This window comes from Copadichromis virginalis, linkage group LG4 (genome assembly GCF_057382275.1).
Source record: "Copadichromis virginalis isolate Kocher_CV1m ecotype Utaka linkage group LG4, C_Virginalis_male_GT1.1, whole genome shotgun sequence".
NCBI classification, from domain to species: domain Eukaryota; kingdom Metazoa; phylum Chordata; class Actinopteri; order Cichliformes; family Cichlidae; genus Copadichromis; species Copadichromis virginalis.
In genome coordinates this window covers 26285909-26299169 of record NC_140621.1, presented here as the reverse complement: position 1 = coordinate 26299169, position 13261 = coordinate 26285909, and the positions used below count along the sequence as shown (strand labels likewise).

At 44.7% G+C, this 13261-nt stretch overlaps 1 protein-coding gene across 2 annotated transcripts in view; it reads right to left on the bottom strand.

Annotated features, from left to right (window-relative positions):
• Positions 1 to 13261, bottom strand: part of pde4a (phosphodiesterase 4A, cAMP-specific) — a 49769-nt gene that overhangs the window by 10576 nt on the left and 25932 nt on the right. Inside the window, exons 1-6 of one of the 2 annotated variants that reach the window (XM_085454544.1) lie at positions 10752 to 11530; positions 6531 to 6716; positions 6074 to 6110; positions 5825 to 5895; positions 4988 to 5037; positions 4162 to 4274 (exon numbers count right to left, since the gene is read on the bottom strand). In XM_085454544.1, the coding sequence (XP_085310670.1) occupies positions 4162 to 4274; positions 4988 to 5037; positions 5825 to 5895; positions 6074 to 6110; positions 6531 to 6716; positions 10752 to 10948 (654 nt within the window). In that variant the 5' untranslated portion in view covers positions 10949 to 11530. Of the gene's footprint in view, positions 1 to 4161; positions 4275 to 4987; positions 5038 to 5824; positions 5896 to 6073; positions 6111 to 6530; positions 6717 to 10751; positions 11531 to 13261 lie in introns of those variants that run through there. The other variant, XM_085454543.1, reaches the window with a different exon arrangement.

Here is a 13261-nt window from a genome sequence, read left to right as displayed (position 1 = left end):
GTAGGCAGGTGTCTCTGACCTTTACCAAGGTCAACCCTCTCCTCCTCTGCCTCTGCTCCTCGCTACAGCTCTCTGTTACTTAAAACTGCTCCTCCCTCCCCCTAGAGGTAAACAGCATTCTCCATTACCTCCCTTGAGCTCCCAAATCCTTCTCTGTCACAAGCTCCTCTTTGTTTTCCTTCCGTTTTATTTTGTGCAACACCCCCCATCTCTCACTCTTATCCCCATAGTTATCTCCCATTTTCCCATCATTTCCTGGCCTGTCACCTCTTACATAATAAGCCAGGCAAATAGCTAATTGTAACAATAAATTGTAGGAGCAATCAGGCAGAATCAGCCATCAGCAGCCAGGAAGGCCAGTGAAGCCCAGTGGCACACTTAGGCAAGCAGGCTCAGCCCAAACCTCCTCTCTCCCGCTCTTTGGTTCTTTCCTTCCCTAATGCTGTAACGCTGAGTCATAGCTGCCAACCAACACTTCTACAGTGCCAGTCCGAGTGCCAGGACAAACAACACTCTTCCTCTGATACAGACTAATGAAGCAAACATGCAAACACTGTTCAGACATGACTGTGGGCTCACACACCTGCATATGTAAGGTATATATCAGGCATATATCTTGTCTAACCGTCATGAATAAAACACGTGGAAGTGCTCCAAAGTATAACCTGTACTTAGTGATACAGAGATATCAAGTAAATCCTATAATCCTTATTCTTTTTCTTTTTATTAAGTGTCGAGATATCCCATCACATACAAGTCTACAAATTTCATTTATTAATAAAAACCTGTGAAAATGTATAAATTTACATAGAGTCAGAGGGTTAAATAACCAAAAGGGGGATTAAGCATCTACACAGAACCAAGACAATAAGCTTCTCCTTCACTGACAGCATGCTTGCCTTCTTTTAGTCTGTATTGAGGCCAGCTTCGGGGTAGCAGGAGAGAGCCAGAGAGAGGGATGTGGGACGCAGGTGTGAAGGATAGAAATGGCCATTATGTGACACTGCATCGTACCTGCAGTAAAAACTGCTGGACTACTTCATAAAGTCCCAAGGCTATTTCTCAGATTATAAGCAGCTCGGTGTACTCTCACAGGACACGGATGTAGACAGGTTATAGGGGGATGAAGAATGAGACTGATATTATTGTCTTTTTGTTTACAGTTCTGCTGCAGTGTAGAAACACTGGGCAGAGTTAATAAATTCTGTTCCCCTATCACTGTTCCTGCTGAGTAGTTTCATGTAAATTATCTACAGGAATATACTGGCCAGCATTCTGACTTACTGTTTGAAATGAAGTCCCTGCCAGACCCAGAAAGTCTTCCAGCACCACATGGAGTCCACATAAAACAAATCTAATGTAGCACCTTTTAAGATTTTCCCTTATAAGCTCAATATATTCACAAGATGACGCAACAACTGGTGAATTTTTAAAAAAGACACATAATGAGGGCTAGCTAACAGATGAGTTGTTAATGCATGCATAACACTTGTAGAGTTCACAGCATCCATCCAAGATGGCCACCGCCAGGCCTTGTTTGTTTTCTGCAAGTTCCCCGAGCCCTACCTGGTCCCACCAACCGATGAGCCAGGGCTTGGAGCAGGTCTCACAGAAGAGGTCCACTAAGGGTGTCCTGCGCTCTGCTGCTGTCCCACCCCCCTCCAGAACTCCTCCAGCAGCTGCATCGAGGTCCAGCTCTGCCCCTGCCCTCCCCTGCAAGGGACTGTAGCTGGAGGAGCGGGGCAGCCTGTAGCCCCCTGGTACAGGCGAGGGGCAGGGGGACGGCGCTGGGTCAATGGCCTCCACCACACCCATGTTGAGGGTGACTGGGGGTTTTGGTCGATGGCACCGGCAGGAGGTTCGGTAGTGGAGTGGGGTAGAGGTGCTGCGAGTCCCCCAGTGGCATGAGGGCGTCGTCAGGGTGTGTGGGGAGAGGCCACAGCCAGTCAAGCCGGGACACTCCAGAGTGACGGCTGCCCCAAGAAGGGGTCAAAGGAACAGGGGAAGGGGGTGAGGGCAGGGGCTGCTGGTGCAGATTGTCCTTGCCTACATGCAATACCCCAAAGCAGGCCACCCAGTCACTCCTGAGTCAGGCTCCAGCCTCAGTGTGGTCCGAAGATGAGGGCAAACCAGGAGCCCCCTGGATCCGGCTGCTGTGGAGACTACATCTCATCCCATTTGCTGAGCAGGCTGACCCAAATATATAGTCAGTGCTGGGTAAAGGTGGATGGGAGCCGAAAGAGTAAAGATGGAGGCAGGGGAGGCGGGAGACAGGGAGCGATGGACCGTCTGAAGGGCAAAGACAGCAGCGAATGGTGGAAATGAGTGGCAATGTAAGAGAAATGTAAAGAAAAAAAAAACAATGTCACGAGAGCTGGGCTGCTTCACAAACACTAATGAAAAAAAAAAAGGTGAGGGCAATGGAGAGATGATGACGGGAGGAGAGAAAGATGACTGAGGTTTCAAATAGTGGATGCAAAGGGAGCCTGGATAGCAGGAGGACCAGGGAAGGGAGAACGGGCAAACAACTGATGACAGCAAGAGAACAGCAAGACTGGAGAGAAAGAGAGGGGGACAGAATGGGATGCAGGCAGGCCTGTAGCAGACAGTCAGGTTGAAGAATCAAACCAGAGCTGTGGTCTGGAAAAACAGTCTCCCTCTCTGCGTCGGCTGCCCCTCCCCCACAGTACGGATCCAGAGGCCCGGCCCAATCCTACCGGTGCATCAGCCCGTCTGTGCCGTCTCACACCGATCCCAGTAACACACAGTCAGAGCAGAGGCAGTCCGGCTGCCTCCTGATACCTCCGCAGCACAGTCCTCTGCTCCCAGTCAATCCGTGCAGCAGCTGGCCAAAATGCCAGAGGTCTAATCCCGCTGCTTTAGGCTGCCGCTTCTCCTCAAATGCTCTGCCTCTTGCGCCATTTCCCTGGATGCTGTAGACAGCTCTCGCAAGCTAATCAGGCAGTGTGGCTGCAGGCGCGTGCATGTGTGTGAGTGTCTGCGCTCGCCTCTATTCAGATGCCGACAGCGCATGTGCAACAAGACAGCATGTACGTCTGTCGGAAATATGTGTGTGAGTGAGGGTGTGAGTGTGAGTGAGAGACTGTGTGGGAATATTCATGTGTGCACCTCCATGTTGGCAGCGTGGAGGATGTCTTATTTGCACCTTCTAAGACGCCGCGACATATTCACAGAGACTACGTTTTCACCAAGAGTCTTCCTCTCTCTCTCTGTGCATTGTATGTGCACTGACACATAAACTATGTCCCTTCATTCATCACTGTGTTCTTTTTTCCCTCGCTCTTTTCATCACAAGCCTGATTACAAGCACAAAGAACGCTGCTAATTATTAACACAGAGGTGAAGCATGGGAAGAATTTCTGGAATAAAATCAACAAGGCACAGGATGCTGTCTCTTTAAGACAGAGCACTATTAAAGGAGCATTGCCTGTGCTTCATTGGTTGTTGCCTAAGCCACATGGCTTGTGGTCAGAGTGGGAAGCCAATGACAAAAAAGGGAAGGGCAGACCCTGCTGCTGTTCGGTAGCAACCAAGGTTACAGCAGAGACATCAGCATCAGGACCTATCCACCCCCCCCCCCCCCCCCCCACCCCCTTCCCTTGTCCTTCCCACCCACAAACCGTCACATCCCACCCTTCTCTACCGCTCTCTCTCTCTTCCTGTGCCCACACAAACAAAAGTGCATGCATCTGTAAGAATCCTGCCCATGTGCACACATATGAATTATAAACATACTAATGCAAAAATGCACCAAAATTCAATACTGCTTACAACCACACCAACCACTAGAGTTGTTTCCCCCCCCAGCTTTTCAGTATACCAACCAAAAAGGAAAGCACTAGCTGAACACAGGACTCCACATCAGTTATTTATGAATACCACAGGACTGCAAATAAACCCAGAATTACTGCAAATGATCACTTTTTTAAGTGGCACATGAATACTCCAGCTGATGAGTCATGTGCTGAGCAATACTGTGTGAATATGTGTGAAGGTCACATGTGACAAGCACTGGAGGAGGCTGGAAAAGCCTTGTGGATCAGTTTATATGTTGCTCATTATCTCAGCAGGGCGCTTACGCCGAGATAGGCGAACAGTGAAGGTGAAGCTGAACATATTTGTGTGCGAACAGGTGCCCACCTTATTGGACGCCATCTCGCTGACTGAGCGGTGGGTCTGAATGGTTTCCAGCTGGTCCAGACACCAGTCCAGCTCCTCCAGAGTTTCCCGAGCCATCTGCTGGTATGTCTCTTCTGGCAGGGGCACACACCACACATAGTCAAAGTATAAATGGGCAGGAAGTGTGAAAAGAGCATGTGTGCATGGAGATCTGGGTCACATTCTAGTGATCGCACTTTCTGTCTTCCACCTTGGCTCAAAGATGACATGCACTGCACAGTACTGAATCATAATTAACCTAAAAAGCTGAGATTAGTGAAAAATAGTCTAGTGAAGCAACATCACTGTGCTGATAATGTCATGTATCATTCTGACATTTTAAATCAGGATTAAGCTTTTTAATACAAAAAGAGAAAATACCAGTTTTATTAATAAAATAAAAACTGCAAAAATAGTATTTGTTGAACACTTATTTTTCATATCTATTTCACAACCCACGGCAATGGCGGTCTTGCAACCTCCTGGCTCCACATTTTTTCAAAGAATCCTATAAAAACTAAAAGTTTCAGTTTAAATGAAGCTATTCTTACATGCACTTTGTACATCTGCATGCAAGAAGTGATTAAATTCAACATTTTATTAACCCATATAGCCATAATAGCTTAAGCCTTATAATTAAGATCCACCCAATTTCCTAAAGTCTGCGCAGTGCAGTTGATTAAACATTTCCTCAGTAATAGCCACATAATATTATGTGATGTTCTGCGGTCATTAGGGGAGAGTGGGAGCCTTGGCGTGTCCTTAAAGGAAACTGGCTGGACAGAGTTTTAATTAGCTAACAACATACCAGAGAGTGTAGCTTGGGGAACAGTGGGTTGGCTTGTTACTGGTGACCTCCTGTGGACAAAGACAGCATTACATCAGTCTGAGAACTGCCCTCTGCTGCCCCCTGCTGGGGTTCAACACTCATGCAACATGGCAATATATGGTTTTTAAAAAAGGGCTCAGACAGGAGATATAAGAATTTGTATTGATGTTTTTTCGTCTATATGCCCACAAACACTAGACAAGCGGAGGAGTGAATATTAACATTTCATCTGGTACTCAATAACACGGCAAGGTGCTTGTTTTAATAGTGCACACAAAGTCTCTTGTTTCACTTCAAAAATGAAAGAGTCTAAAAATGACTAAAGACAAAGCCTGAGTTCGGCTTTCTTCTCAAAAGGCTTTTGTGGTTTTTGTAATCGTACGGCAAGGGTACACCGCCGTGTAATTATAGATGCTGATAATTCAGTGGCGCATTGCTTTATATATCATATTGACGTGGAACTCAAAGCCTGCCAGCTCGAGCTCCTTCTGTCTACTGCATTACAAGGGAGAATAATTTTAGTGTTATTGACCGTCTCCATCGTCTGGGCACAGAGTCAGGGACATACACCTGAGGCACTGAGCTCTCTGCACTCAGTCTTCAGCTAAAGCTTGCTGGAAATATGCCAAATAATGCACATCACATATTCCTTGAGCATTGTCTGGTCATCATAAACTGGTTAATCATGATGACTAAAGTGTTTCCCCATGGGATCAAGGAAACCGAGACATTTGTGTACACACACTGCAAACGAAGCAGGCAGTCGTGACAAGTTAAGTGGGGGGGGGAAGGGGTGTTTGACAGCATGATACTGACTTGTTAGTGGGTGTTGTGACATTGGCGAGGATGGTGAAGTTGCTTCTTACAGTTCGTAGGCTGGCCAACACCTGGGGGATGGATGGACAGCGTGGGAGGGAAAGGAGGAGGAGGGAGGAGGAAAGAGGAAGGGAGGAAGCAGGGAGGTGTGGGAGGGGGGGAGGACAAGTTCACTGCACTAATTAGCTGCCTTTTTTAGCCATTTGCAGCAATTAAACATGTCAGATGAGGTGCACAGGGAATACGTACCTGAGCGAAAGGGGTGACGATCATGTCTTCTGTATGCCTGCAGGACCAAAGGTGAAAACAAAAAGCAGAGAATGAGAAGAATATGAGTGGTTGTGGCTGCTGCGGTGCTCTGTGTTTGTGTTTATATGAGAGGCTGTATCTGTGAGCTGGATGTTTACAAAGACCTGTGTGGATCTAAACAGGAAAAAAAATCCCTGAAACACATGAAAGGTTTGAGGTTTTTTAAGCTTACTGAAAAACAGACCAGGAAACAGAGCACAACAGTCAATATTATGAGGATTCATCATGATTTCATTAGCATAATGGATGCATAATTACAATCCCATTCCCAATGCTGTGTTGATTGGGATAATGTGTAGTTACTGTGATGTGCGTGAGTGGACACTGTGGGTTTAAAAAAAACATGTTTCCATCCTGTCCTCAACATGATGGATCCAAACGATGGCTCCGTGCTTACCCCTCACTGTTGATGGAGGAGTTGCGTGACATGGTTTTGGGGGACGTGTCGTAGTCTGAGTCTGAGCGGTACAGGAAGGATTCCCTGCGCTGGCTCTGGGGAAAAGAGGGGTGGAGCACCAACCCAGGACTCGCCTGCGAATCCATGGGACTGCGGCCTGGCGAGGGACCATTTTCTGAATCAAAGCTGCAGAGTGAGAGAGAAAAGAGAGAGTACAAGGGTTTTAGATGAGTTCCATTTTTGCAGGTTTCTGTTGCCGCCTTTCTTATTTCACAGTGTGGATAAACATTATCGAGATAACCCTGAATGCCCAGACACGAGTGATGATGCAGCTCAGCCTCTTGCAGTGTTTCTCTCCTTTTTTTGGAGTGAAAGTTGAAGAAAGCGATGTGACACTTTGCGGCATGAATGCATGCAGCTGTAACTCTGTGGTTCAGCTGGATTGGCAGGCTGCCACAGGGTTTCTCCAAGAATTACACTTTACTGACATGTCACTTCTCAGAGAGCATTGTGTTTAAGTGAGGAAAACGAGCCACATCAACCGCACATTCTCTCTGGGCCAAAGCTTTCTCTCTATCTGGAGGCATGACTGATTGAGAATGTTGATTTTGCTACAGATCTGACGTTAAAACAAACTACTGGTCGATTAAGGACACTCAAACTGAAGTCCCCCTGTGGCCTTTAGACATGTAGCAATGCTGGGAAGAAGTTTTTCTGTGACTTTTTCTGCCCCCCTTTTCTTGATTGTTGTGCAACACACATAAGGATGCACATGAGAAAATGCGGGTGAGGCAATACTCTATCCTAACAATGGAATGACCTATATCCACTGATCTGATAATATGTTGCAATAAGTAGAAATGTTCCAACAAAGGCAGGAAAGAAGAAGAAGAAGAAGAGTGAAAGCCAGGAAAAAAATCCTACCGGTAAATACTTTTTAAATGGGTTTGGAAAAAAAAAAATAGACACATGTGCCGCAACTTCACCTATGGTTTTGTGAAGCCCAATTTTGATGCCTCTGTGTTAGCGTTTTGCCGCTATGTTGGAATTTTTACAACCTGAAGTGCCCATACTCTATGTGGACAAAAGGGGTGGATTGCTAACTTTTTAGCTAATGCTAACAAGCTCCACTCTGACACTGCACCGGTGCACAGCTCAGACACTGCTGCTAATTAGAGCTAACACATAAAATATTGGATTTTGCTGACTAAAAGCACGAGCACAGATATCTTGGATGGTCTGTTGCTCAGTCAACCGCAGAGCAAGCCATAATGTATGACAGATAATTCCATTAAAAACGCTCCAAAAGGTACCAAAACACAAACCTGTTGAAGAGGGCTGGTTCGAATTAGCAGAGGAAAAGTGTGCTGCCAGATACCTCCTGCTGTGTTTCCATCAGCTTGTCAAGTTTAGTGATTAATATATATGAAAAAATCCTCCCCAGCATTCAAATAAAACGCATCAGGTGTGATGTACATAGCACCAATAATAATTGTCCTCAAGCTTTTAAGACACAGCATATCAATACAAATATAGACTCAAACAGTACACCAAATAGCAAAAACAATGGCAACTGCAAACTTGTAAGAGCAAGAGCTAAGAATTACAGGAGACCCATTTCATCAAAAAAAAAAAAAAAAAGTTATTTTGTTTAAGCCATAGTTTTATCTTGTGCATTAAAATTTTCAAAGCACTCAATGTCTTTATTTCCAGAATATTCCAAATTTGAGGACCTTTAACTGTAAAAGACGACTGACCAAATGTTGTTTTACATTTCTATGCTGCTGAATTTTAAATCATACATTAACTAAATCGGGGGCGAGACCAATTACGCTTTCAAAAGTCAACCTTTAAAAGGAAAATATTATTAATAAAATTCTCTCTCAAGCTCAGCATTGCTTTCCTGAATTTTACAATGATGCTATTGCATTAGGCCTCTATGGTTGAGATCTTTAAAGCCTGTTTGTGTATTGACATTATAAGTTTTATTTATAGGTTGGTACTTGCTACAGAGAGCAAACCCATTTCATGCCAGGAGGTAAAGATGTTTGACATTTCAATACGGGACTCTGTGGGGATTTTCTCGCTCTAGGAGGCAGCTTTGAGGTGCCCATTGGATAAACTACAGCTTTCGCCATCTTTTGCCAAAGTACCAAATAAATTGATGATAACTTTGTTATTGCCTTTTACAGCTCTGCAAATCAACAATTAATTCCCTTCTCCTCAAAATTCAGAGCGTAACCCAGATGAGCTTAACCCAAGGGGGCACAACAACATACTGCTCAGATTACACTCCCCTCTTTTTCCCCCAAACCACCTTCAGTCACAAACCTTTAGTCTCCAGCAAACGTCAGCAAAATTCCTCTGGCATTTTTTTTTTCTTTTTGAGATGAAAGCAAGATTAGATCTTGCAACACAGAACCAAAGTCAGTATTGATTCAACAGGGTTTCAGAGTTTGGCATTATGTAACAAGAAAAAGATGGACAGGCAGCAGTGCAGACAGACACCAATTTATCTGACAGCATGTGCGAAAGGTATACTGCTGGATTTATTATGTTTGTTACACACCTAAACAGCCACAGGATTCCTCATATATATTTACCTGCGTTTAAATGTTGGGATGACAAGGACAGATATGTAGGCGCATTGCACTGCAGCAACAGCAGCAGACGCAGCATCTATTTTTGATATAGGATCACTTTTATCTCCTCAGCACCTCTCCACGTCTCCTAAACTTCCCAAACTTTTGTTGTCAACACAGTTGTGAACGCCCTTCAGTTCAATTTCTAAAATTAAGCATGAAGTGTGATATTTTTGGAATTTACTTATAAATTGGCCAATTAGGAGGCACTCCTTGCCCCAGAAGGCTTTGAGGATATGGCAGCAGATCAAATTATCATTAAACATGTTTCCTCAGTAATGAAGAAGACATAAGAAATGTCTGCCATGGGGACTCTCTGCAAGCTGCATGTGGTGGGGCTCATTTCCAAGGGAGACGAGTCTACGTACAGAGACGAGGTGGAGCAGCTGACGTCATGGTGTAAGGCCAATAACCTCCTCCTCAACACTTCAAAAACCAAAGAACTCATAATAGACTTCAGAAGGAAAAAGGCAGAGATCCAACCACTATTCATAAATGGGGACTGTGTAGAAAGGGTGGCAAGCTTCCGCTTCCTGGGAGTCAATATAGAGGAGAACCTTTCCTGGAGTGTGAACACCTCCGAGCTGCTGAAAAAGGCCCAACAGAGACTGTACTTCCTGAGAATTCTCAGGAGGAATACCATCACACAGAGACTGCTGGTGTCCTTCTACAGAGCCACCATTGAGAGTGTTCTAACTTACTGCATATGCATCTGGTACACTAGCTGCACAGGGGCTCAGAGGAAAGCACTCCAAGGGATCATTAACACCGCCCAAAAGATCACTGGCTGCCCTCTCCCCACACTGGAAGTTCTACACAACGCCCACTGTTTTAAAAAGGCCCAAAACATCATAAAAGACACCTCACATCCTGGCCACTCCCTGTTCGAACTGTTGCCCTCAGGCAGACGGTACAGGGCAATCAGAGCAAGGACTAATAGACTCAAACACAGCTGTTATCCAACTGCAATAACACATCTGAATACTACAAAAAAATGTCCATCACGCCACTCTTGTGTTAATCTATGCACGGTCTGAAGCATGTGTGTGGGAATGTATGTGAATGTTTTACTGTTATATCTTATTAGTATTTTAAGTATTCTATCTATTTTATTTATTGAATTTTATTGTTTTATTTATATTTTTGATATTGCTAGGGATGATGCAATGATCGGGGACCATTCTTAATTTCGTTGTTCTCATGACAATGACAATAAAGTTTCTGATTCTGATTCTGATTCTAATCCCTGTTTTTTTTTTTTTCCTGCAGACTTTCAGAGTAATTATGAGACTTCAGCATTCTGAATTCAGCACTTCTCCAAATCTAATCCATCTGACTAATGGTTTAACAGTGTGTGCATGGAATAATTTGCTCTGAAATCCACTTTAGTGAGCTGCATTACAGTCATATTGGACAAACGTTGAAATGGTCACGCCGCACCTGAACTAAGGCATAACTGTTACACATAACTTCTGCATATTTTTCTCTTTTTCTTTCTTTCTTTTTATTTTTAATGAACAAAGATTGCTTAGTCACGACCAGGACATTAAAAGATCAGTGTCTTGGTGCACAACTGTACCTGTAAACACAGTGAGATGAGCGTCTGCGCTCCTGAATACTGCGGTTTAGTTTCAAGCGCCGAAACAGAGCAGAGCCTCCTCCGTGTCCCCGAGACTGATCCCCTGGCGACACGGGTGAGGTGAGCGGGGGCACCGGAGGTGGACCCTCACTACTCTCCCACAATGTCAGCTGTCGTGTCAGCTTCTTCTGACTCATTGCTGGCCCTGCTGGAGCTGACAGGCGAAGGAAAACTCCCCCAGCCTCCACTTACAACTGGCTGTCTTGCTCTCTGTGGCCGTCTCCCTCCCACGCAGTCCCCCTCATCCACTTTTCAGTGAGTACTCAGGCAGAAAAAAACAAAGCACCTGACGTATGTGCTGCAAACTGTCCTCAATCCAGAGCGAGGTCTAATAACAAGGCCTGATCCTCCCTTTAGTCCTGCTCTTGCACACGTCTCACACTGGAGGAGTCAAATTTCATCAACATGCGTATCCTGTGATGTGATCCTCATGCCCTGGATACCTTAAATCCAGTTCCCCCTTCTTGCATCCTCAGTTTGTTCCCTGGATTAATTTGGGTCTTTTTAATCCTTGCTTGAGCGGGTTTGTGTGTTCCTCACCCCTGACAGCCTCACAGAGAGCTCTTCTGATGTTTCACCACATCAACTCTGATTCCCATACAGGCTGACCCAAACCGGACCTCCGTCCCCTCCTGGTCTCCACGTTGCTGTTGCTCTCACGTTCACAACTCTTAAGACATCCCTGCCGCTAATGCACCAACTGCTAATTTCCTAATTAGCCAGCCTTTTGCCCTCTCGTCTAAGTTTTTCTCCCCCCTCCCACCTCCCTGATGAAAGCATGTGCTCTCACTATCCTTATCTCTCTGCTCACACTTCCTCTGCAGCAACAGGAAGGCTGATCAGTACGAGTAACAGACCACAGGCGAGAGAATAGAGAAACACGCAGAGTCTGTGTAATGAGGATTTGAAGAGGAGATACAAACAGCCCAAAAAAGAGAGGAGGAGAAAAGAGAGAGAGAGGGGGGGAGAAAAAATCAGGGGAAAATGGGTTGACTCATACCCCTGTGTAAATGTTTACACGATCTACTAAAAGAGCGTGCAAGGTTTGCGCCCAAAACATTTTGTATTTTGACATCAACAACCTTCACCAGCAGCACTTTCTGTGGCCTTTAGATGGGAACAGACACGGTTCTAGCATAATATTCTCTATGAGCAACAATTAGACCATGAAATAGCTTTCAGACAAGGTGCATAGGTCAACCACATCTAATTCAGTGATGGCATTGTAGATAGTAATAGTAGACAGCCCCAAGCTGAATTTTTGTGTGTGAAGAGTGCTGCTCTTTTTTTGTGGTTGTTGGGGTTTTTTTTAACACGCCACTAAAAATGATGAAACAAGTCTCTGTAGTGTTTATTAAAACTAAGTTGGAGCCACTGAAGGACTGCAGGTGTCAGGTTAGCTGTCAGCACTGTTCCTGAGGTGTTATTTGTTACTTTCATACCAGGAGGCATTGATTAATAGCATTGTGACTAACTGATTAACCCTGAAATTACCAAAATGGCATTTGGCAACAACACTGCTGGAAATTTAGCAATTTCCTTTGAATAGAGAAAGAGTGTGTGCAATTTATTTAGATACTGTACCAAAATGTCTTGGTAATAACCACAGTGTTTATTGTTTTACACTGACCAGCGCTGTGTAATACTCCATGATGGCATAGTTACTGAAGTTACAAAAATCAAACTGTGTAAATAACTTGTAGCCGTGTGAAAAAAGTGCACCCCAGGAATAACATGAAGTAATCATTTTCTGTATGACTTTATGAGTCACTCACGTCGTTGTGGAAGAATTTTTTTGCAACTCATCTTTCGCAATGTTGGGCCATATCATTGAGGTTTGTGCGCATTAGTTGGTGCAGAGCTCTCTTAAGGTCTCTCCACAGCTTTCTTAGCATGGTTAATGTCTGGACGTTGACTTGACTATTTCATCACCTTAACTTTTTTATTTTTTTCATTTTTGTTGCCGATTTGCTGCCGTGCACGAGCTCACTGTCCCGCTGCACGATCTAGTTTCCATTAAACATTAGCTGGACAGATGGCCTCACATGGAATTCCAGAATGCTTTGGTGCACAAAGGAGTTTATGGTCGATTTGATGCAAGGTGCCGAGGTCGTGTGGCTGCAAAACAAACTCAGATCATCACCCCTCCACCACTGTGCTGACAGTTGGTACGTGGTGGTTATGCTGACGTACTATGTTTGGCTTTCTCCAAACATGGTGCTGTGCATCACTTTGGTCTACTCTGTCCAAATGACGTTGCTCCAGAAGGGTTTGGGTTTGTCGAGATGCAGCTTTGCAAATTTAAGTTGCGTTCTTCTGTTCTTTTTTTTACAGAAAACAGGATTTCTCCTGGATCCTCCCAATGAGTCATACTTGTTTCTGTCTTTTTCAAAGTGAACTGTCATTAACTTTAACGTTTAGGATGCTGCTGAAATTTGACTGTAGAGTCG